This window comes from Xiphophorus couchianus, chromosome 11 (assembly GCF_001444195.1).
Source record: "Xiphophorus couchianus chromosome 11, X_couchianus-1.0, whole genome shotgun sequence".
Taxonomy (NCBI): domain Eukaryota; kingdom Metazoa; phylum Chordata; class Actinopteri; order Cyprinodontiformes; family Poeciliidae; genus Xiphophorus; species Xiphophorus couchianus.
In genome coordinates, this window is record NC_040238.1 from 31374117 (window position 1) to 31400977 (window position 26861).

Consider the following 26861-nt stretch of genomic DNA (forward strand, 5'->3'; position numbering starts at 1 on the left):
ACACAAGTAGTTGATGTAAAAATATTAAAGGCTTTTATTTTGAAATGTTTGTTAAGCTTCATTTCAAAGCGCCAAACTAATCCCATGTTTATCAGTGCTTTGGATAAAAAAGTCACATAATGCCCAAAAGAGCAAATACCTGATGTAAAATTGTCAAGGCTTTTAATTTGAAATTTTCAGTATGCTTCATTTCAAAGGGCCAAACTAATACCATGTGTAACAGTGCTTTGGATGAAAAAGTCAAATAAAGCCAAAAAGAGCAATTACATGATGTAAAAATATTCAAGGCTTTTATTTTGAAATTTTTGTTAAGCTTCATTTCAAAGGGCCAAACTAATCCCATGTGTAACAGTTACTGAGTTAAATCAGTTATATACAGCCCATCGCAGCAAGTAGTTCTAAAGGCCAGTTCAGTCCTGATCTGTTTCAACTGATGGTTCCACTATAGATAGAACTACAGTGATGCGTATTTGTAGTCCTAATCAGCAGCCAATAACCTCTTGAGTTCCGTTGCTATGTTAAATAAGTTTCTCACCAAGGTGTGAACTGTTAGTGACAGAGCCTGAGACAGCCTAGAAAATCCTGTCACATGACTTTGCTCTGAAGCACCGTGACAGAAAACCGTACGGTCTAGATAAATTTCGAAAACATTTTACCGGAGCAGACATGCGTATCAATGTCAGGACCGATTTTAATACCAATCGTGCGATATTTGTGGGCGTGATGGCGATTTCAAAAATGATTTGGGGTGAAAAAGTTGTCTTCATTTCTCACTCTAATCAGTGAGCAACACTGCAATTGTGAAATTGTGTTTTTAGCAAAATATAGACAAAAATTTGCATGCACTTGTATTTGAAACGCAGTTTCTGTTGGCTGATGATGACCACTTTGACCATGGCTGAAATATGAATATATGCACCACTATGATTTTTAATGACTTGTGCCCTGAATAAATTTATTCACTTGTGACTTAAAAGTATAGTCATGAGGAGATTTTAGTATTTTAAAGACCAGAGTGAAAATAATTCATTTATATAACTTAATTACAAAATAACACAATCAGACAAAAGACAAATTTCAATATAAAACTTTTGAAAGTCTAACAAAAACTGCAGGTGTGAGCCTGTCCGGTGAATTTTTGGATTGAAACAAGTTTGTTCTTTATTCGCTGAAGTTACTCATAGTGGGCAGAGTATACAGAAATTTTACTCAAGTAGGAGTAGTAAAATTATGCCTGATAGTATTTTTTTTCAAATTTAAGTGAGTAAATATAAACAGTTACTACCCAACTCTGGATTCACTTCAGCCGTGTTTATGATGCTTTAGTTGAATTTCTGTCTGTTTCCCTAGAAAGTCTGGTTCATTTGAGGAGGAGTGAATGCACAATCACACTGATTTGGACCAAAAAAGCAGACTCTGGTCTGCCAAAAACCAAGGTCTTGGTTGAAGGCAATTCTGGTGCGGTTCAAATGCACATGTGAACCCCAACCAGACCAGAGGTTTTCTTATTGATCCTTCAGTGGTTCTTGATGCTGCACTACCACAAGCGAGGGACTTAACAGGTTTTTCAAAGGGTTTGAATCATTTGACACAGTGCAGTGTGAAAGTGAACAGCTGAAAATGTTACAAATGTTGCAATTTCTGTCCCAATCAAACCAAGTCTTCCAGACTATCAGGTGTGAAAACACCCTAATAATATGTTTTTCCAAGTTTTTCACTTGGAGCTACATCATTTAAAACCAGTTTTTCTGAAATTTCCTCAGGTGATCTTTGTTTGATATAAAAAATTTGTTAGATAATTTTAAATACGTAATGGTGATAACGCCAAAACAGTGAAAATCTTAATATCGGCTATTTTATTTTTCATTGTAATTGAGGTCAAGCAGGATGTAAATTTTTTCCTAAAATTCTCATTTATTTGTCCCTTACAAGTTTGATCTTGCTCTAAGAATGACATGCCTGCTGGAGCTTAAACTGGTAACCAGTCCATCAAAAGGCCGTTTGACTGAGGATCCCTCAGGCCAAGAGGGATCATTTACGCATACGGGTGGTAAACTCACTTTACCATCAGTAAAGTGAGTGTGTTTCTGAAATGTGGGAGGAAGTAAAAAAAACCCAGAGAAAACAGCAAGCAAGAAAGAAAAAGGAAAAAAAAGAAAAAGGTGTCCTGTCACGCGAAGTAACAATGTGTGTCATTCATACTCTAAAACTAGGCAGCAGTGGCTCGCATCCAGAACCACATGCGAGGCTGGTTTATTCAAATAAAATGACCTGCTCGAGTCTAGACAATTATTCTGGAGAATTTTAACGGCGCGTTTTCCCTAAAATACAATAATGGATTGAACCACAGCTGTGCAGTTGTGCTTTGGCGTCATATTCAAAGGAAAAATTCAGAGCTCTTGGGAATAAACCTGCAATTAAAACTTAATCACTTCCACCTTAATGCACATAATTTTATAAATATTTCATGTTGCAGAGTCATTGTTTTCATTTCGCTCAGAAATATTAAGACACTTTTGTCCCATTAGTCCAGATTAAGCCCGGTATTGACAATTATGCTTGCTTGGCCAACCAGATCAACCTGAACAATTTTCCAACCACATTTTAATATTTATAGGCTAGGGCTGAAACAATTAATCAGATTAATTGTGATTAATAGATTATAGTCATAAACTAATTTAGTATTGGATTAATCTTTGACTGGAGTATACAGACTCTAAAAAAGGTAATCTGCTCAAAGAACAACATAAGCCAAAATTGTACAAGGATTAAGTACATTTTGCACTTTAGATTAAAAAAAAAAACTTTTGTCTGTAAAGATGCACTATCAAAAACTCCACAAGAGGCCTTTTAGCTTCACCTGGTTAAAATTTTGTAAAAATAAACAAATAATAATAAAAAGATCCAAATTAGAACCATTTGCTGTCCTATTTTTTGGATTTCAGTTAATCCAAAACAGACTCAAACACTCAAACACACATTAAGTTCAATGCCGTGTTTGTATCCTATGTCTGACGTCATGTCACAGGTTTCACTATGGATAGATCTTACATGTGCTGTGGTGGTGTAGGGCTGAAGCACAGCTTACAAAGGAGACCAAAGTCCTTGAGGTGTCTGTCGCAGGTTCGATGCCAGCCAGATGACCTTTTATGCATGTCTTCCCCCTCTTAATTATTTAGTTAAACCAACTTAATAAATTAAGTTGGATAAACTACTTTCTTTTTTCTGTGTACAGGATCTTACCAAAACTAAAATAACATGTTAAAGTTAAACTAAAATTACATTTAAAATAATTAAAATTCTAGCTGTATTTTAAGTACAATGCAGTGATCATGTAATTTCGGATATTTTAGCTTTTTAGTTTGGACCAACTTAAAAGTTTGAGTTGGCCTTTTGTAGAATTTAGTCAAAGAGATTTTAATTATTTATTAGACAAAAATAAATTATTTGAGTAACAATGTCTTAAACTTGTAGTGTTAAACACACTTAATGAATTAAGTTGTAAAAACTTAGTATGATCATCCAAATCAAATCATTAAGTTTATCCAACTCAATTTACTAAGTTTGGTGAGCATAATAGACTGAGTTGGTCAGAGGCAGGATTCGAAACTAGCATTGAACTCAATTGTTTCAAGGAAAGTCAAAATAAAAAGTTCCTTTATGTTAATTTAAGTTAGTAAGATTTGTAACTTTTAAGTGTATTGAACACAAAAAAGTAAGTTGTCATCACTAAACCAAATAAATTAAGTGAGATTAATATAAATAAGCCAAAAACACTTTTTAGAGTGTAATGTAAAATAACTAACATAATCTAACTGAAAACCTTCAGGAATTAGATTTGACTTTTTTAATAACTTAAGTCAAGTTCCTTTTTTTCACTCTAGCAGGTGAGAAAAGTGTTTTTAAACCTATGATGCCTAACTTCAATGATTTCCTAGCAAGCTTCAACAGTCACTCTGTTTTTAATCCAAAACCTCATTAAAATTATGTTCTTATGAGCTAATAGTGCACACTTTACTTGGAAGATTTTCATGGCCTAGAAATACAATAAGCCGGAATCAGAAGCATGAATTGGCTTATTGTGAAGAAAGATAAAATAGTAAGTGGTGTAAGAAGTAATAACTGAAGAGTTAAAAATTAAGATGTAAATGGACCTAATTTAGGTATTAGCACTGAAAATCTGGACATTTTTTAGAATTTTTAAGCCATATCAGTGAGATTACTAATCAGGAACTGACAAAAGAAAGAGGATATATGAAGCAATAAATTACCAAATTTGCATACTTTAAATATAATTTAAGACCTAGATTGGAGCATTTTACTGGCAGAGCAGAATTATTCCTGAAAGATGGATATATAGTTTTTATAGTTGATCCCTTGAACAGGGAGCTGGCACTGCTGTGTGTTGGCCAGCGTACTGTTTGATCTCTGAAGTTTACCTCGGCAGGGATGCTTTCACTCTAACTGGACACAGGCTGACCTGTATGGACATTTATATCAACCCCTGTGAGGACTCATGATTCTTTGAAGAATTCATAAAGGTATGAGTCAAGTTTAAAAGCCACAGTGTTAGCTGTGTTTAGTTCAATTTGAAGCGCATATTTAACCCATGGTCGCACTTTTAGAGGAGGGCGGTGAGCGTGCTGTGAGAATGATATATTTTTGTGAACAAAGTAAGGTTGTTGTAAACAAATATTTTAGTAATCGAGTATTCTATTGATTATTCTTACTATCAATCAAGTAACTGGATACACAGATTTTGATCAAATAAAATATTGGTAAATGTAACATAATAACACTGTTACTATCCGATATCAACATCAGTCCACTTATTCATACTTGAGCATTCCGAACAATTCCTTTAGAAAATTAACCTGTAACAATAATAACTCACTTTCTAAGTTAACTTGAAGAAAAGTTATATAAAAATCAAAAATTATACTCAATTTAATAATAAAGAGGCAGGCTCACAAATACGCCTATGAAAAATATACTCCAGCTTTTAGTTTGTTTTTATCTGCAGTCAATTTAATAGTTGAACTCTCACCTTGCCCAGCTATTTATAGCTTTTGTGTCCATGTTAGCAATGGGATTTGACATCTTTGTTCGTCACACTCTGAAACACATCTACCAGCTATGTATCGCCACAATGTGCTCCGCCACCTATTTCTTGGTACATTTATTTTCCGGTTCGTCCGTAAAAATAAAACATCAAATACAGCGCAGCAGGCCGCACTGTTCAATCTATCTGCTCACCTGTGTAAATACACCGGCTGTGCTCTTCCCCGCAGTTCGCTCTGAACCAGCCAGTAGGAAGCAGGAGAAAGACTGCCATACTCAACTTTTTAAGGATGCTTATTGGTCCGTCCCCCCAAAACGATAAAAACCCGGACATCATCAATCAATAAAATCCTCCCATACCAAACTTGAAAATTGAACTTTATGCTGCTAACACTTAGAATTCGTCAACAACTCATAGGTGGAAGTGAGAGCTTGGTGCAATTATTTATCCATAGTGTAACATCATATCAATGTTTGGATATGAATCCTAACATTGATATTATCAATACCATTGGTATTAATATTGAACGTGACTCATGTAAAAAGATCGATACTCAAGTTTTTTTCTCACTGACTGATGCACACATGGGTTCATCAAAGTCTACTCGCTCTCTCTGTGAGAGTACCCTTGCGATGTGTCACACGGCACAGAGAAGCTCACTGTCTCGTCTTTTGTTGTTGCTCCGTCACATGACTCAGCGGCGCCAGTCAAACATGCAGGAGGCTCAAGCCTGGCCTGCCCACTCAGCGCACTCCTTGAATCAACACGTCACACAATGAAGAGAGACACCGCAGTATCCAAATGTCTGAGAGGAAGAGAAGCGTCATTTGGCTTTATTTTATTGCGGAAAATGAAACTACAGCAAGCTGTATAGTTTGCAGCAGGGCTGTTAAATACAATGGAAACACAAAAAATCTCTACAAGCATATGAAAAACCATGCAGCAGAAAACACGGAGCTGCAGAAGCAGAGAAGAGGAGAGACATCCCCCATTCCCTGGCCCCGCAGACCCAGACCCACGACCCAGAGACAGCAGTTTTAAGTTGTACTGAGTGATATTTTTTTACGCTCTGTTTATTGAAGAATTGCACTGAAAAGAAGAAAATTCCTTATTTTTTTTTTTTTTTTTTTACTGTTTTTCCTAAGAACAATTCCATTTGAAGAAAGAAATAAAGAACTAGAAAAGATAGTGAAGGGAAAATTTTTATTTTATTTTTGTATTGTGGTTTCTCATTTTCTACTACAAAAAATATTTATTTTCCTAATGTTAAGAGAAACTTTGTTTTGTGTTCAGTTGTTTCTAAACAAAAATGATGATTATGATAATAAAGTATTTTGTTGTCACGTACAATGTTTTTTCGAAATTCTATCCTAGGTCTTTTGGATCCTGTTGAATCCTTTGGATCTATTAAGCTTAAATCTGAAAAAGTATTGGTATTGTATCGATATCAGCGATTCTGGCCCTGCATTTACTTAGTTTTGGATCAATACCAAAAGTCCCAGTATCACCCACCTCTTCAAATAATCACCTGGTAGTTCAGCCCGTGGAGCAGCTTTCGTGCTCACCTCCCTGTAACGTGACACGCTGTTTTGTTGTGCTTTTTTAAATCTTATTTTATTCTATTTTTTGAATCAAACTGCGTCATACCAAATAATTTCAGAGTTGCTGTGTGGGCATTTATCTGTAAAACTTGTCCCATAATGCTCAGTCAAAAAAAAAAACAGTCTCTATGGCGCCTATTAAAAACTCAATAGACACAAAATGGAAGAGCTTCTAAAACCACACGAATGAACTCCCACTTTTGTCCCTTTGTATCCAGCAGAGATGCGCAGGGCAGCAGATCTAGCTCATCATGCTAGATCCAAGATTGTATGAATGGATTCTATGCTGAAACCATTAAATCAAATTTAGCAGAATTGATAATCTCAATAAGCGAATGTTAAATTTATATATCTGTGGTCTGTGTTAAAATGTTAGAGAGGAGGAAGACATGCTGCAAAAGTCATCAGGTCAGGTTCTAACCTGTGACAGCTGCATCAAGAATGCACCACCACAACACCCATGAGTTTTCTTCATTGCTATCAGTAAAATCAGTTAACTACAAGGATTCAAGGATTTTTTACAAATCGATTACAAAAGTTTACAAATCGTCTACAGTAAATAAAAAATAAAAAATATGTGACTATGTTGTAGAGTATTTCATAGATCCAGAGAAAGAAATCAGAACAATCTATATTTCTGCACATTTGTTAATAAGAAAAGGCCTAAGGTTTAAATTTAAAATGATTTTTTTTTGACAGTTTGACTGTTAACCATGACATATCACTGGTTCATTGTGTCTGAGTAATCCAAAATTCATAGGTAAAAATAAAGCTAATGAGTAGAAAAGTGACCAATATCTATAGAAAAATGAAAAAAATGTTGTTCAAGACTTTTTCAAAAGAATATAGAAAATGTTTTGACAAAATCAAGACTTTTTGGGCAATAATTCATACAAGTAATGTGTGAAAGTAGAAAATGTGACACTTTCTGTTCCTTTTTTTAACCAGTTTTTTTTTTTTTTTTTAATGGTTCGCCTGAACCAACAAATTTTTCCTGAAAAAACTAAATATTTATTTAATTTTCTTAGTGACTTTTTGTGTCTATGCACTGATGTGTAACTATCACGAGTCGCATGTGTGGGCGTTTGGGTGCTCGTGGGGGTGTGTTTGTGTGTGCATGCGTGCGTGTGCAGAACCAGGTTTCCTGCACTCTGAGCTGATTTGCATGTTCTGATCATTTCCATACTGGAACCTTGGCTGTGAAACTGGCTGTGCTGCAGGGGGAAAGAAGGGCTGGTTCATGGTGGTAGGGGGGTTATAAGTGTATTTGCATTTTGTGTTTAAACCTGCCCTCTCCCTCTTTCGTTTGCTCTCTCTCTGACTCTCACACACAGCCCAATAGGCCCAATTTGACATTCAAATGATGCAAGCTTATCCAGCGAACCTTTGTACCACCATACTCTGTCTCTTCACACACGCAGTTGGAAATCTTCATAAAAGTGCTTTTTTATTTATTAATAAAAGTATTTGTTTCGCTTGAACTTTTCCACATTTTGATGCGTTTTACTGGAATTTTATGTGTATAGCTAACAAAAACTAGTGCAAATTGAAAGGAAATCTACACATATTTTCAGAAACAAAAATATCAAGAGTATGGCAAGCATTTGTTTCAAGGTCCCTTGAGTCAACATGTCCTTTCACTACAGTTACAACTGCAAGTTTCTGAGGTTTGTCTCAACAACTCAAGCTCAATCAGATTCTATGGAGAACATCTGTGATGATCAGTTTTTATGTCTTGATACAGATTTTCAATTAGATTTAGGTCTGGACTTTGACTAGGCCATTCTAGCACATGAAAATGTTTTGATCTAAATCAGCACTGTCCAAATGTTTTGCCCTGGGGGCCAAAACTGGCAAACTTACACCACTAAAAACATTAAATTAAAAATGCAAAACTTAATTTATCTTTTATTTTAGCATCTGCTCAACAATAATAATTTTTTAAATAAAATCTGCATATTTGTCATGTTCTGTGGGTTTTGGTGGTGAGGTAGACACGATTGACCCAGGTTATGATGAATAATGGCAGTTTTAATGGTGAACAACAAATAGCACAGAGAAGTCCAGGCAGCACAAGTGAGCATAAAGGCAAGGAACTCAAACGCTGGTAGCACTGGTAGAAAACAATACAACGTAAGACAGCTAGGCAGTATAGACAAGGATCTGACAACACAGGTAGGAATAAATACAAAAGGGGTAATCAGGGAACACAAGACACAGCTGGGAGAAATCAAGGGCAGACAAGACAACACAGTAACTAAACTGACACACAGAAAAACCAAATCCACACTGTTTGCTTTACATAGACTACTACCATTAACCAATATAATTCATGTTTTTGTTATATTTATTAACGTTTAGTAACACATCACATTCTGTGTTATAGTTTAGAAAACAAGATTACTTTTTTTTAATTACAGTAAAATAATTAACCTCGAGGCTTGAAATTATGAATTTTTGTATAAGTTTGATGGGGAGTCTCAGAAAAGAACTAAAATTACACAATTGATTCACATGTTAAATGTTCTTACTGGGCTTAAGGATTTCTCCATTGACTATACATACAAGCTTTGCAAAAGAATTCATACTTGAAAATATTTGACATTTTTTCCTATTGCATCTGCAAACTTAAATAAATTTTGATTGGATTTATCCGTAACATTTTCTTGTATTCATCCTCTTTTAACCTGATGCCCTTAGTGCACACAAAACCTTTCAAAGGTGAGCTAAGTAGTTGGTAGAGTTAATATAATAAAATAATATACAATGTACTGAATTATGTGGAAGCCTCAGGAGTTTAAGAACATTACTGAACAAACATCTTGATGACAAAGCATACCTGTCAGGGAGAAAGTTATAAAACAATTTTTACAAGCTTTGAACATCACACAGATCCCTGGTCAATCCATCAGGTGAAAATAAAAATAATATAAGACAACTGGTTGTTTTAGAGCAGGAGTGTCCAAACTGTGGCCTGCGGCCATTTGTTTCATAATTTCAACACCTCAGATTCATTAACATTTTCTCTCATTTTATACTGTATTAATCCAATTAAATCTAAAAATTGTTGGTAGAATAAATAGAAATATGACTTTCTTTCCTTTTCCTATTAAGCAATTGAATTCCACCATTTTTGTTCTATAAATGCATTAACTTTGATACACATAGAAATAAAGTTTAGGAACACATGTTTAATGAATACACAGGAATTATCTTAGTTTTTGTTTCTTTTCGTCGTATCTTGTAATGCTTAAATCTGTATTTTGTAATGATTGTTTGTAGCTGTTTTATATCAATTGTTTTAATGTAAAACAGATATCATTTTGAGATATCTGTAAATGCCAAGTGTTATAAATAAAATGTGTTAATAATATAAGACCATAAGAAAACAAGGAATCTATATCAGCCACAAAAATACTGCATCTCTAAATAATATAATACCTAATTACTTTAACTGCATGTTTTAAACTTAGTGTGTCCAAATGAAACCAAAATCAAAGAGGGTAGATTTCAGAAATACTTTGTTTAAATGTGATTAATGTGTGTCTAATCCAACACATCCCATTTAACAATCGTTGTTGTGTCAATTTGTTTTTAATTTTGCTTTGTGAAAGACAACATTTTTAAATCTGTGTTTTGTTATTTTCCTCTTTCCATGTCCAGAGCGAAACGGAATAGACTTTAATCGACAGGTGAGTATGACATCAATTCCAGAGTTTGAATTCTCCTGAATCAGGACCGTGTAAATGACATCTGTTTTCCTCAGGATGAGTCAGGATGATCTTTTATTAAAGATGCCATCCCTTCCTGTTTGCTCGCATGCAATCTAATGTTTGTTTCCTGCACTGTGGGTGAAACAAATGTGTTTTTGAATTAAATAAACTGCATGCAAACCCATCTGCAAGTCTGTCATTCAGTCACTGCATGTTTAGCTTTCAGTCAGAAAAAGTTTATTTGACTCCAGAAAGAACATTTAGCAAAAGAGACGCAATTTAATTTACTTTGCTTTAAGATCATCAGACAGACTTTAATGCTAGCCAAAGATAACATACATGAATACAAGAAACAAATTTCACATGATGGCTTCATTTATTATTGAAAAATATTGTGCAGAATTGTTCTAATAAAAAACCTGGAGTGTTTTATTCCAGGTTTTGTTCAGACAAACAGCCTGTTTGAGATTATAACACTAGAGCAGATTTAAGTCTGAACTTTGATTAAACTATTCAAAACCTTAATTTCAAAGATATTTTTGTAAGAATATCTAAAATATTCGAAAGAATATGTAACATGGGAGTCAACAATGTGGAAATTGGACAGCTAAATTGAGACATACCCATATGGAAGACAAGTTATTATAATAGTGCAAAATGGAAACGAATTGAATAAAAACAGCCTTTACTGTCCAAAAAAGGGGAAATTCAAATGTAACAGCAGCATCGAGTATAGGTTCACACACAAAGTTCTTAATGTGTTAAAAACAATATGCTAAAAACAATAACAATGAAATTAATAATAATTTGCTGTACAAGCTTATGACAGAAAATACTGTGAAATTATTAGAAATAAAAATATCAGACCTTAAAATATCAGTTAAGGTATATTTGGTGTTTGTGCTACCAAAATTGGCAATAATAAGCATCTTAGAGGGGGTCTCAAATATTCACAAATTTTAGATATTCATTCATGGCTGTAAATTCTGGGGGTCCACTGTACTGCACTTGAGCTTAAAGTGACAATCTGCTGCTCAACTCTTCTGTTTTTTATTTCTTTAAATCAGGTCAATTATTAGGCTGGTGTATGGCTTTTAAAATTTAACTCTAAAAATGTGCACTTTCTCAAACAGAGCCAGGTTGCTTTAGTCCCTGTCTGGTAGCACGTTATTTGACGGGGTGTGCATAAGACTGACATGACACTGTCATAAACATGACATAACACCTGTCATAAACATGAATAAGTCTTCATGAATATTTATGACTATTGTCATAAAGTGTCATTCGGTAAATAATGACACTTTTAATGCGAAGTTGACATTATTCAAAATGTCTTTGTTATGACAGCTTGGCATTAACCAAGAATAATCTGTCATAAATATGTCATAATAGTTAATTATCAAAATTTAAAATGTTATGTATCTTTGTGTAATTTATATTACTGTCATTTGTTGTTAGTCTGAACTGCGACAGTTATGAGGTCATTATAATTGTTTGATTAATGTTTTCCCTTAAACATTGGACTAGTTACAGATTTCATTAAGTGTTATTACACTGTCAAAAGCTTTAACAACACAGTCATTAATATTTCCCTCACCTGAAATGACAATAATAAAAATGTCGTTAAGTTTTATTACACCGTCTCTAATGATTTAACAACGTCATTAAAATTCCACAGGCACAGGCATGACTAAACATATGAAAGTCAGCCTTATCTGACCACCAGATTCACTGTGTAATGTGGAAATTTCATATACATTTTGTTAGGTCTAAATTACCTAAACACAGACACAATGAAGAGACAAGAGTCAGAGTTTGGTTTTACCTGCAGGGAGAGCACAGTTGAAACCCAGTTACAGATTTCTGCCTATGCTCTGAAGCTTCAACTGAGTCTTACCCTGCTTTTATTAGCATTAGGAACTCCCTAGTTACATGACAGCATGCAGCTCTGAAGGGAGGGGGAAAAGAAAACAGCTGCACACTCATATGACCATAACTCAGTTATACAGACAAGGTAAGACTATAAATTTGCAGTTCCCCTGGGCAGTTGTCGCCGAAATGTCTCGTTCATGGTATCCTCCATTTTCACTCCTCAGCAGGCCGCTTCCAGAGTTTCTGCAAACACTTCAAAACACTCAAAGCACTTCAAAACACTCAAAACACATCATTAAAATGTAAATGCAAAGGTAAATAAAATGGATGATAATATAAAATAAAGGTAAAGCAAATAAATGATAATAAAATATAAAATACTTCCAACACATTTTCTCTCAGAAGTACAGATGTGAAATAGATTACACATTTCTTTCAAAATGCATGTTTTTGTTACTGTGGGAGTTTGGTTAACCAGTTTCCCATGAAGGTACATTCCCAGATCCATAGGAAAACTATTTGCCCATGCCAGGTCTACCATGAAACCACAAACAGTCAAGAACATAATTTTGCACAAAACATATTTGTACCTGTCAGAGATTCAACACTGAATTAGGGACAACAGCAATGTGTCCCTCATTGCCAGAAAAACTGATTAATTGAGCTAGCTTAATTGCTAATTACAAACTAAGACTAAGAAAACAACCATACTGGTAATAAAACAAACTCTTTCAACATTTTTAGATATTGTGATCACAAATCTTATCAAAATCTAAAAACTTTGTTCCATATAAAAAAGGGCTCATGAGATATTTAAACAGTTTTCTTTTTACTTGTAGCATTTAGTGAAGCTAAAATGCTCATGCTAACTTGAACATAAGCAGGAGCAAAAGTGTGAATTCAATTTCAGCTTATTTTTTACTATGTGTATCAAATAGCTGGAAGAAACTATTTTCCAAAAACATTTGATGATAATTTTATTTAATTTTCATTTAGCATTAGTTACTGTTTTTTTTTTTTTGTTTTTTCAGTCACCATCAGTGGGGGCTTTATCTATGGCAGAAATTAATGTGGCATTCAATTTGACCTGATTTTTAAGAAGAGAGCAATTTCCTAAAATGTAGGAAAACCGTAGTGATATTTGTTACTTGTGCTGAGTCACAAGGCTAACTGCTGTTGGCAGTTAGCCTTGTGCTAAAATTGTAGCCTTTTTGTCTATACTTTATGCAGAGTAGAAAAAATTTGAACATGTTCACAAATAGTGATTGTTCCCAAAGAGACCGCAAAAACAGCAAAAAATAAAAACTGTTAACTCCAGGAATTTTTCCAGTTTCTTGTAATCATGATTTTGAACTTTAAACAAATTTGAATGCTGATTTTAGCAGCATTTTGCTTACGATGAGAAATCAGAAGCTCCATCATGCTGCTAACGGTTAGTTGATTTTGTAAGACATAACTGACTTAAACACAAGATTGACTCCTAAATGTCTTTAAAAAGTTGTGGTTGGAGAATTTTTAAAAAATATATATGTGAATTTCGTTGAGAGAGATACCTGTTTCAAATAACAATAACCTACAAGATAAAAATACTGTCAAAAATATAATACACAATGCATACTACAAGTAATTCAATTCAGTTTAACTTTGCCGTATTTTATTATTTGCAAAAGGAAACTGTAAAATATATTGAACAACAAAACCAAAGACCATATCAGATTTTCTGCAGTTGCATTCTATTGTCATCATATTTATGAGGAGGGGATCATGAATGAGTGATGGACATTTAAACGTGGCCTGCTGCGAGGGACAAATAGAACAATGCAAGTTTTAGTAATAAAATAAAGTAATAAATACTTCAGCTCACCAAGCTAACAACATTTAGCAACATGAGTCAACATAAAGCTAATTGGCAGCCTTTTGCACTTTTGCAGACTATACAGTACTATGATTTATGATGCACAAAATGTCAAAAGTTCAAACAAGCATAACCAGATGTCACTATGTTTTTGCATGCCCCAATAACTTCCTGTTCACCGACTACAGGAAGAATATTTATACAACTGCATATCAAAGTACAAAAATGGCATTAACAGATATCAATGCAGCTATTTTCATTTTTTTGTAAAGATCTTCGGGAGTATTTATCATATATAAATAAAAATTGCACCCTCCTTCCTGTGGTCAGCAGAGTTTCACCCAAAGACCTTTGTTTTAAGTTACAAAAAGCTGAACCAAAACATTGTTATTGTTACTGAGGGCAAAGAGGCTGTGTTCTGACCAAGCTGAACCAGGATATATGTGAAGTTCCTAGTGATTGTTTTAACCTTGTAAAAATTCATCTGAAAGCATAGTTAAAAGCTAGAAAAAAAAATTAAAACTGGACATAACGGTAGTTTATTACAATTTGTAATGTGAATGGTGGTGGAAAAAAATACCTCAACTGATCGCTGTATATAATGTATTACATAGTGAACCACGTGTTTTTAGTTTGCAGGGTTGGTTCAATGCCATCACAGCATGTGGTTTGAACAAGTGTTCAGTATGAACTTCTATGGGATATAGTCACATGTATTTCTATTAATAAAGACAGATTTTTGCCCTTTTTGTACATCTAGATAGAAAAATATTTGGTTTGATTAATTTGTTTAGACCAAAATGTATGTTAAAAAGTTAACTTCAGTTTTTTTAGTTCCTTAAAATTTACTCTTTTTTTTGTAGAAACGTAGTTTAAAAGTGACAAGAAAATAACTGACAAAACTAACAAAAAATATAGCATGAAAATTCTTTTTCAAAAGAATAACTTGAAAAATGTTTTTGTTTTCAAATGTTCCAGTTATTATTCATCAATGATATGTTTTCCATTTAAGATGACTTAAATGGAAAACCTTTTTTTTTCCTGGTAACAAAACATAAATTTAACGTGATTATTTTGTGGTTTAGGACAGCAGTGGTGTTCTTTATGTGAGACAGCTCTTGTTTTAGGACTATTGTCACTGTTGGTGTTCAAAAAGAGTAGTTGTGAGGAAGAATAAATGTGTAGAAATGAAAGGTTGACAAACTTATATCAGTGTGATTTATTAGAAAACTAACACATTGGAAATTTCTTGTTTTATTTCTGCCCACGTTGAACGTTTTTTGTGTTGTTTTTCAATGGGTGCTTATGCTTTGAGGAAGTGTCACAGTTCTCTGGGGATAGTAAATTAGAAATGGGGGAAGGGATATTTGCATACCGGTTTGCCCAAAGGGAAGGGTGAGCATCTATCATGCTTTGTAATTTGTTGAGCAACCAAACTGGTAAGGAGGTCTGTGAGGGAATTTGGTCTACCTCTTTAAGTAATGAACATTCACTTATCAACAGGGGTTGCCCTCCAGTCTGCTCTGAAAAGTCTAATAAATGATTTTATTAGACTTCATTGTCCAAACAATGAACTTCCAAACAAGTTCATTGTTTGGAATTTGTTTTATGCTTTTAGATTAAAACAGAGGACCTCAACGACTCCCCTCATTCAACGTCCTCAGTGAAGACATGCCACCTCACACAGAGCTCTCCAGTGCATGGGAGTCAGTTTACTGGGGTAAGAAAGAGTCCATTAAATAATGCACTTGAATTTATTAATATCCTGGAAAAGTCTAAAACCTCTTTTGTTAGCACTGCAACAAATAGGATGCTTTGAACCATAAAAGTGTATTAAAGTAACATATCCAGGTTATATGGAAAAGGATTAGGGCAACTGAAGAAAAAATTAATTCTGACTTTCGTTTCTTCAGAATTCTGATTTCTTTAATTTCAGAATTTTGATGGTTTTTTTCCTCAGAAATCTGAGAAATCTAACCTTTTTTTAGAATTCCAGTTTTTTTCCCCTCAAAATTTGGACTGTGTAAGAATCCTGATTTGAATCTTATGATAAAAAAGTCAGAATTCTTTTTTTTTGTCATTGGTTCTAATCCTCTTGTTTAAGATTGTCATAACAAACAGCCCATTTTATTATGCTTTTCTCTGAATCATGACATATTTTTACTAAGTGGACATAATGAGCAAGACTTGAAAGATGACACTGGAGAAATGAACTCATAAGGAAAATGAAGGCAGTAAGGCTAGGGAGGTTTCTTCAGGGCTCTGTTTAATCTGATCTTCTTTTGCAATCAGAGGTGTTGCAAAAGAAGACCAGATTAAACTTTAGGTAAACAGCAGTTTAAAGCGGCTTCATTTATTCACCCAGAGAATAACTACAGCTGTTAAAAAGAGTCCAAGCTTCATTTTTCAATAGCTATTTTTACCACCGCTAAGAACTGAGTAAAAAGTCTTAAAAATTATTCTGTCATTTCAGATGTGTGATTTAATCTAAAATCACCATTTCCACAACTTTCAGTTCCTCTGACATGCATACTTTGTGCAACACTCAGGAGAAAGAAGAAGGCTGATTTTGTTTACGGTGAACTATTTCTGCAACAAAGTATTAGTTCCAGACAAAGACATTTTTTTTCCAAAATAAATTCATGATATTATCATAATAAAGATGCAATATGCTAGAAAAAAAAAGATGTAAAATTACTAGAAAAAATGTCTTAATGAGATCAAAGTTATCATAATCTGAAATAGGCAGGCCAGTCAAATCCATCTGGTTCTTTCTTTGAAATGAACTCAGTTGTTTGTGCAACTGCTTCAAAGTTCTGCTACTGATAACAGTTTTATACTGACATGTTAAAAGACTAAGAATATCTTTGTGGTGACTATTTGTCCAAAACTCAAACTCAAAAAATCAAAAAACTCAAGACTCAAAAGTGATCAAAGCAAAGTGAATTACCGTAAACTCAAATAGTCACTATAGTGCACTGTGGGTTCTGGCTTACACAGTCCAAAAAAGGGATCAAAATGGTCAAAATGCAGCTCTTTTGTAAGTTTATTCCATTTTCCAGATAAAAAACAAGTTACAGGCTTCACAGGATCCTGCTAGTTCTCCTGTTCTGACTCCTGCACCAGTTCTCTCATTGATTGACTGATAACTGACATAACTGGGACTGACTGATACTGGCACTGGCACTGGCAGGTAAAAAACCATATGACCACCCACGTGCCTAAGGACCTTCCTAAAACCTACCTATTTATACTGTGATACACCCACTTTCCAAACTGAAATTAACTAATTAAGTGAATCACTAGCCAAAAACCTATTCTAAATAACAAATTAAACAAAAATTCTAATTATAAATCAGCTAGAAAATAAGCAAAAAATACAAATAAAATAAAAATTTTAAATTCTAAGATTTAACTGAAAATGGAGAAATAGCTCCTACAATCTTACTTATAAAACCGATAAGAAATTATAACTTTACAAGATGCTCAACATTCATCATGTAATTTTTCATTATTTTTTATGTAGGAGTTATAAAATTACTATTTCATTCTCCTAATATCGTGTTTTTATTCTCATAATATTACGACTTTATTCTTTTCATATTATAATTGTATTCTCATAACACTGACTTTACTTGTCATTATACTGTTTCTGTTTTAAGTTTTTAAAGTATTGCTCTGACTATTGATATGGATGAGTTTAGACAGATATCTGTTTTCTTGTATTCACTTTCTGAATGATAATGATCAAATCATATCTGAATGACTTTAAGGACCTCAAGGACTTTTATTGTTCCCATTTTGAAGCATAGGGAATGAAAGTTATGGATTATTAATGTTAAAAATCCATAATAACGTCTTAACGTTTGATCTTCTTAGAAACTTAAAAAGTTCTTAATTTATTTATATTTTAAAGTTATTTTGGAGGTACCAATAATTATGCCAGTAAGCTTACTAAAATCAATTATTTCTTAATAAGATTTATTGCTCACACTGAATATATATAATATTTAAAGTAGGGGTGGGCAATTATGATATTGTTTAAAATGTATTATGATGAAAACGCTTTGATTTTCACAGTAAATTTCAGTGAATGATGTTTAAAACCCCCAAGCTATCCATATTGTTGTGATGATTGGTTTTTACTATTTTCTCCACTGTTTGTTGAAAGAAAGTATCAATAAATTTGAAGATATGATTAAATATGATTTGTGGTTTAATGATACAAATAACACTTCTTTGTGTGATTGGTGACCTAAAAAAGTACATTCTGAATAGGAATGTTTGTGTGGCTTTAATTGCTGAGACACTCAGTCACAGCCAAACAGTTATCTAAAAAAGAAATAAATAGTTCTTGTCACTTTTATCATTATCACTCACAATAGTACCATAAAATACTGTGATAAGTAGTATATACTGTATATGGCTGGGCGGCATCTGAGCCGGCATAGCGTGTATTTCATTGTCTCTCATGGTATGAGGTAGGCAGTAGCGTGAAGAGTCTTTCCTAAGGACCCACACTGGATAGCTCAATTGAATGACTGTTGTATCTTTGCCCCGGCCTGGATTCGAACCTGGATCTAAGATGGGAAAGTTGGGTCACTTACCTGTTGAGCTGCCCAAAATGGTAATGATGAACCAACCGGACATTGTGGTGGTGGATAAACAACAGATGAAAGCAACTGTGGTGAATGTAGCAATACCAAGTGATTGCAACATCAGGAAAAAGGAGCATGAGAAACTAGAGAAATACCAGGGCCTCAGAGGGGAACTGGAAAATGACTGGAAAGTGAAGACCACAGTGGTGCAATGACCACTGACCCATTGGGGCCCTCGGGGCAGTCACCCCCAAACTGGAGCAGTGGCTAAAACAAATCCCAGGAACAACATCAGACATCTCAGTCCAGAAATGTGCAGTTCTAGGTACAGCCAAGATACTACTGTGCAGAACCCTCAAGCTCCCAGGCCTCTGGTAGAGGACCCGAGCTCAGAGGATGAGAGAGACCACCCGCGAGAGGGTGAGAAGGGAATTATTTATATATATATATATATATATATATATATATATATATATATATATATATATACAAATATATTCTAGATTTTTAACACTAGTTTTTTAGTAACCCTATTGTTACTAGGATGCAGTAACTTATTTTTCAAATTTTTCATCTCTGTTGCTTTTTTAAACATTCTTGGTTCTGTTTGTTGTAATTTCAGGAGCTCACCTCCCTCCATCCAATGCAGCAGCTTGTTCTGATGCCACCCTCTCACTTGTCGACTCCATCCCCCTTCCTCCTCTCCCAGAGTCCCTCCAACCATCAAGGTGGAGTCTCATTTAGTTTTCTGTTTCCAGATGTTAACTAGGGCCTGTAGGGAGTAAAAACGGAAAAAATATGACATCTGCTATGATATAGTAACAGTTTTGAGAAACAACTTATTATGGGGGACATACAATCAATCAATATTCAACAATCAATATTCACCAATCCATTAGTTTTGTATTGTGCAGTTAATCTGAACAAAAGAGGTAAATAACCACAGAAATATATTGTTCAGTACTGTTTCATGTCTATCTAAAGCAATTATTGATTAGCATCTTGCTGTTTTGCTTTGCAGCCCTCCTGCAGCCAAACTTGCTGTCCCTTTCTGGACAGAGTCCATCGGGTCTTCTTCAGCATCAGTCTGGGTTAGCTCTGACTCCCCAGGTGAGACATGCAATTGTTTGCTACTGGCTAGTTCTCAATCTTAGTGCAGCTAAATACAAAAGTAGAAATTGGAAGTTATTTTTTTTAGTTTACTTTCTTTAAAGGGGACCTAAAATGCAAAATTTACATTTTGCATGTTTTTGTACTTCAATTGGGATTTCTAATGCTTCTAAAAACAGCCCAACTGCTTAAAAAAAAAAACAACCGGCCATTTCTTGGAGATAAGTTAATGTTTTTTAATGTCTGGAAAATTAACTATTTCAAAAACCTTATGAACGAAACCTCACAAATGAGCAGGCACTGACGCTCATGTAGCAACTCCAGTAAACTCTGTCCATTACTTAATAACCCCTGGGGAGCTCTAGAATGTTTGGTCAGCTATACAATGGCTGCTGGAAAAAACATATGCTTTGTTGTTGACTTACCATCCAAAAATCACTTGCTGTATTCTTGTTGCTTTTGCAAAAGACTCTACTTCTGCTTTTCAAAGATGTATAATTGTATAACTGCATCGCTTTGCAGCCATTTTCACGTGAGAGAGTAAACATTGACTTGGGGGTGTGACCAGCAGAAGCTTATTTGGACTTAAAGTGACAAGAGACTGTAAAACAGCTAATTCTGAAGGACGTTCAAAATAGAAAGAACATTTCTATTTTGTTCTAACCAGACTAAAATCTCATTATCCAAGAATAAATTTGTGCAAAAAAAAATATAAAGAACATGTTTTGGATAGCTCATAGAGCTATCCTCACCTGTTTAAGGAAGCATACAAGATTATTCACTTAAATTCTTCAGTGGTTAGATGGTGCCACCTTTTAAAGCAACTAATTCAAGTCTCTCAGATAACAGTGTAGTAATGCACATCTGAGTAAAGTGAAAGTTGTCAATGGATTAGTTGGTTCGTGTTGTTGCTGCTTATTGTTGAACTAACTTTGTCACAACTTCCTGAAGCTGAAGATTTGTCTCTGTGATGGGTTTCCAATCCAGGCTATGAGTCGTTCTGGTTTGGCTGGACCGTCCCTCGAGAACCACATGGACATGTCGCACCTGCAGATGCCCAAACACTTGTCTGTGGCACCACAGGAGGAACCCAATGATTTGGAGGAACTGGAGCAGTTTGCCAAAGCATTCAAACAAAGACGCATCAAACTGGGCTTCACTCAGGTATTTAAGAAGAGGAATATTACAATTTGAAGACATTGAGAAGGTTCCCAACTACTGAAAACAATATAGGGTTGTACAGTGGCCCAGTTTGGATGGTATCCTTACTGCATGGTTTTTCTCTCTGTGCTCCAGCTTCTTTCAATCACACAAAAGGTTTCAAATTTGCAATTTCAAGTGCTGGTCACTCGAAATTGCTTTTATTTATGAATACCTTAATTATTTTTTTCTTCATTTTTGTTTCTGTGTTCTGTGATGGGCTGATAACTGGCCAAATGTTTTGACTCTACAGTATCTCTTCACAGCAAAAACAGAAAATCTTGTCAAGTATTTTATTTTTTTTTTTACCCCTCCAGGGGGTCTTTTGTGGGCTCTAGTGTCCCTTATATGACAGTAGGCTGACAGGAAACAGGGAAGGAGATGGGGGGAAGACATGCGGCAAATATCGTCGGGTCCGGGAGTCGAACCCGCGACGGCCGCGTCGAGGACTCAAGGCCTCCAAATATGGGTGGCGCTAACCCAGGGGTGGGCAATCCTGGTCCTCGAGGGCCGGTGTCCTGCAACTCTTAGATGTCTCTCTGGTTCAACACACTTGAATTCAACAGCTGAATCACCTCCCAAGTGCAGTCAGGTTTTCCAGAGTCCTGCTAATGACCTCATTATTTGACTCAGGTGTGTTGAAATAGAGATACATCTAAACGTTGCAGGAGACCGGCCCTTGAGGCCTGGAGTTGCCCACCCCTGCGCTAACCCCTACGCCACCACGGCACGCCCCTTGTCAAGTATTTTTGGTCTAGTGTCCCTGTAGGATGGGATAAATGTCTTATTCCCCTGGCACATTATTTCACTTATAACTACTTTTTTAAAATCAATATTAAGGAGTTATTGAGTTAAAACAAGCTCAGAATTCTTGCAGAAAATGTAATTGTAAGTTCAATCAATCAATCAAATTTTATTTGTATAGCACATTTCAGCAGCAAGGCATTTCAAAGTGCTTTACATCATTACAAACACAGAAACAATGCAATATAAAATCAACAATCAAAACACAGCATAAAGTCAAGTTCCATCAAGTTAGTTTTGTCTTATTTGCAAATATACAGTGTACCAACCTATGCTGCTGTGTTTCAAAACATTATGTACAGAATGTGTGTGCAGGTTAACAGACTCTGTAAACAGCATCATTCACACTTTGACCAATCCTGTTCAAAGCTCAGTGAGTCATCTAGTTTAGACCACTAGTTTGCTGCTTGTCTAGCCTTAGTTTATATGGCAGTGGATGATTATTTTATTTTTATTGTTTTTGTTGTTGTTCTGTTGGTTTTTTGTTTTTTATGGACCGTATTTGTTTCTGAATAAATAGGATTGATTGATTGATTGATTGATTGATTTCAAGTATGTATACCAAAGGTGCTTTTCCACTGGTAAGTCGCGCACTAACCGGTTAAAGTGCAGTTTGGTTTTACCCCAGGTGAGCGAGCTTTTCCTTTTTACACTCTGTTCACATCCTACCCTCGCTATTGTGGGCAGGATGTGAGCACGCAGCAGCTGTGTTCTACTTTGCACTGATGTTTGCAAAGACACTCAGCAATGGAGAACCTCGAGGTGCTGATGGACTAACATAAAGCCAGATATTTAAATTTGTCTTATAGAAATTCATTGCTGGCCCAAACATAATGATAAAGGCTCAGATCAGCTGATTATTTCACTATACATATAACAACATTCTGGCATTTCATTTTTTTTTAAATGTGCAACCTTTTGAATTTAGGTAATGCAGTCAAAAGATGTAAACCAGTAGCCACACATAAACTTATTATTATTATTGTTTAATCCAAATGTTAAATCAAATTCATATCTCAAGTTAATATTATATAGTTCATGTTTTCCTGCCGCTGCTCCTGATGAAAACTCATAATTAAACTCCTCTGTACTCGGCTCCCTGATAGCAGACGACATGTCTGCGGTCCACAGCCAAACTTTAAATACTAAACGCTAAATGTTGTTGCAGTTTTCAGTGAAGTAACTCACGAGCCAATCAACGAATGTGGTCAGCTATATATCAAATTGTTTCTGTGCTGTGCCCTGCTCAGTCCCTCCTGCTAGTACTACCACTGAAGTAGGTACAAGAGTCTGAGAACAGCCTGGCTGAGCCGTGCCGGACTGAGATCGTACCGGTGAGAGGCAGTCTAGTGGAAAAGCGCCTTAAGATATTTACACTAGAAACTAGACCAAAATTACTTGGTAAGATTTTGTGTTTTTTGCAGTGTACATAGAGATTTAATTCCTGTAATTCCTTTATTTATTTTGCTGTGTCTTTGTCTTGTCACAGGGAGATGTGGGTCTGGCGATGGGAAAACTCTATGGTAATGATTTCAGCCAGACAACAATATCACGATTCGAAGCGCTCAACCTCAGCTTCAAGAATATGTGCAAGCTCAAACCACTGCTGGAGAAGTGGCTCAGTGATGCAGGTATATTGAAATACTTGATAGTATGAGATTATATGGTAAGAGAGCTGTATGAAATTCATTTTCTTTAAAAAAAAATCCTGAAATGCAAACATTTGTCAATAAAATGTATTAGTTATGTGAAAAAAGTGTTTTAAGAGGCACTGCAATATGATAAAACACCAAAGAAACTCAAGAAACTATACAACAAAAACAGTAGCAGAATTCTACAACCAAAAATACTATTGAACATGTTCTGTGGGTTCTTTCACTTTCATTTTCAGGTAAGAGCAATTTTCGTTTCTTTTTATTTTAGAGAATTCACCCTCTGACTCGATAAGCACTTCGGCCTCTCTGCCGCCTCTGATGGAAGGCTACGGACGCAAGCGAAAAAAGAGGACAAGCATAGAAACAAACATCAAGTTGACACTGGAGAAACGTTTTCTTGACGTAAGATAAACAAAAATGAACTTTCAGTTCTGTTTCTTATGTCCAATTGTTGGAGATCATTCATCTTTGTCTCTGTGCACCACCCAAGTTCGTTAACCAGTTTCAGGACCTGACCAGAACCCCTCAGTGTAAATTACATTGAGAAATAATGAGATTTGTTTATATATATAAAAGCAGGCTTTAATGCCGAAAAATGATCAAATCAAAAATGCTTAGGCTGCCATGACCTGCCAGTGACCTCCCATGCCAGGTCGTAGCGGCCGTGACCTGCTGCCACAACCCGGGATTTGGTGACACATTCCACAGATTGAAAATAAATGATTTTATTTAGAAAAAAAACAACAACAAAACTGGTGGATCTGCTATGGAGCCAATAAAAGGACATGGGGAAATGTTAAACATGATAGTTACATTGTAGAAACATGATAATGTACTGTATAAACGTAATAATCATACTGTACGAAGGTAATAATTATATTTCAGAAACGTGATAACTATTGTATAAACGCAATTCACTTCTGTAATTCACTGCATGTTTGTTTCTGTTTATGTAAAGTTGAGATGGAACTGCACATGAAAACGGCCCTTTATTAGCCATTCGAACTACCAACACAAAAAAGACATAATCAAAACAGTCAGAAGAATTTATTACCTCGTGAAAATAAGTCAGAAATAGTCCAAATAGTTTAAATATATTTTTGCTTTCTTTTCTTCTTATGGAAAGTTTATGTTTATATCGGCTGGAAAGAGGTAGAAAGCATTGGCACAACTACATATTTTTGAGGTGGATGCGAACATCTCACCGGCCCCAGACTCCGACATAAACTTGTACAAGTGAGCCAAAGAGCTGCTTCTGTTAGCCTGCGTCTGCAGGTCTGAGGCTTTTTGTAAGCATGTTTTCTATCATTCTTATAGCTTGATAGGAAGCCTGATTGAAACTGGCAACCCACATTAATAAAATGGTTAAATAATATTGACCACAAGACACTGTATTTGGTTGATAAAAGATATCAACATTTTTCCTACACAATCCTAACAAACATTTTTAATGTTCTCTTCACAATATTTATTTACTATTAATCTATTTGTATGATTTGTTCTTTTAAATTGCCATCTATATTATTTTTCGGTCTCAGGAAATGATTGAGGGATGAAGAGACTGATGTCTGGTTCTTTAGGTTCTGACGGGTCTGTGGTTCCTCTCCTGATCCATTCTTTCTGATATCAAATCCACTGGGTGCCACTGAATGTCACCGACACATTTATTTTAATGCCCCTATTAAACTTCACTGTGATTGTTTAGCCTGTGTCTTCCCACTACCATCTGTATTTTTGCCAGAGGTTTTACTTCTAAGGACGGTGTGGTATTGGGTGGACATTTTAAAAAGACACTGGTTGATAGCAACTCACTGCGGCTGCGTAGTGTCCGTCTCTAGGTAACCATGACAATAGCGTCAGTTCGTGGGGTCCTATTTAGGTCCCCCAACGACAATTTAGCTGACCCTAATATTTCCCTGTTTTGTTTTGGTCATTATTATTACACTTATTGTTGAGATGTGTGTGATAGGTGTGTCTATCAGACATTATAGCAATACGGAATAAATCGCGTCCCCTATTGGTTCAATACAGGGCGGAGACAACAACAACCGCCAGTCATTTTAGGCTAGCTTAAGCTAACCTGAATATTTACAACTCTCTTGTTGATACACTGACATTTCTTACCTACTGTCTTTCAACCACTTTGAAAAGCTTTTCTTCGTCTCTCCAACATCTTTATTCTAACCCCCTCATACGTTTTCTGTTTTGTGCCCCGGAGATTTTCCTGCGCCCATCTTTAGCTCCCTGTTGTCGAGGCATTTATCATGTTCTGTGTTTTTCTGTGTATTTATTTAGAGTTCTCTGTGTCCCTGAGTCTTCGTGTTGTCCTGTCTTCCCCTTGATTGTTTCCCAGGTGTGCCTCGTTTCTGTGATTACCCTCCCGTGTATTTAATGTCACCTGTGTCTCAGCGTCTCTGTCGGGTCCTGGTCAATGTGTCTGGTCCATGCATGTAGCCTGTTGCTACCAGTGCTGAGCCCTAGCCTTCCGCTCTACTGTGCTGCCAGGTTTTGTGGACTTTTGAACTTATTTAAGTATATTTTCATCATTAAACTTCCATCATTCATCTCATCTGAGTCTGCTGCGTCTCCCTCATCGTTTCCACCACAACAGTTCATGACAGAAGGACCTGGCCAACAACAGGGTGAGGTAGCGGCTTTCATGGCCCAGACATGCCATGAGGTATGGATCCAGCAGCAGTTGGAGTTGGCACAGAGGGATCTCTACAGGGACGTAGAGATCCTGCCTTCTCCGCTGCTGCTGGAGGAAATGGGACTGGAATCGGACTGTGACAAATGGAGGAACCAAATTCACACTCCACCAGCCACAACCCACGCTCCCTCGTCCATTCTACCCAACAACTTCAAAATAGATTCGGAGGAGGATTTTACTTATCTTTTCAATCAGTTCAAGAGAAACTCAGTAATATTGGAAATGGTTTTTGAACTGTACGACGATTTCATCCAAAGCAAACACTCCGTACCATCCACATCTCCGGCCCCAGCTCCTGCGTCTCCCGCTCCTGCTTCTCCAGCTCCAGTCACCTCCAAAGCGGATTTTCTGCCCTTCGCCACCGCCGCTCCAGAGACAGCGGCCGCTCCTGCAGCCACCGCGTCCCTGGAGCCGGTGCTCCTTGCGGTTCCAGCCGGCGTTCCAGCTGGCGTTCCAGCCGGCGCACCCGAGACACCTCCAGCCGGCGCACCGGAGCTCGTTCCAGCCGGCGCACCCAAGCTCGTTCCAGCCAGCCTTCTAGCCGACACACCCGAGCCTCATGCCCCCGCTCCAGAGATTGCACCTGGCCGACAGGCGGCGCAGCTGAGGGCGTTTCCTGCCTCAGTTGGTGGGTTGTCGGCCCCAGTTGGTGGGTGTTTCCCTGGTGCCAGTTCCGGGTCT

General features: G+C 36.0%; 1 protein-coding gene across 1 annotated transcript in view; it reads left to right on the top strand.

Annotated features, from left to right (window-relative positions):
- Window positions 1–26861, top strand: part of pou2f3 (POU class 2 homeobox 3) — a 51738-nt gene that overhangs the window by 7341 nt on the left and 17536 nt on the right. Inside the window, exons 3-9 of the mRNA XM_028032012.1 lie at window positions 10327–10355; window positions 15722–15823; window positions 19324–19429; window positions 19723–19811; window positions 20799–20975; window positions 23305–23446; window positions 23739–23872. Coding sequence (XP_027887813.1) covers window positions 10327–10355; window positions 15722–15823; window positions 19324–19429; window positions 19723–19811; window positions 20799–20975; window positions 23305–23446; window positions 23739–23872 — 779 coding nt within the window. The remainder of the gene's footprint in view (window positions 1–10326; window positions 10356–15721; window positions 15824–19323; window positions 19430–19722; window positions 19812–20798; window positions 20976–23304; window positions 23447–23738; window positions 23873–26861) is intronic.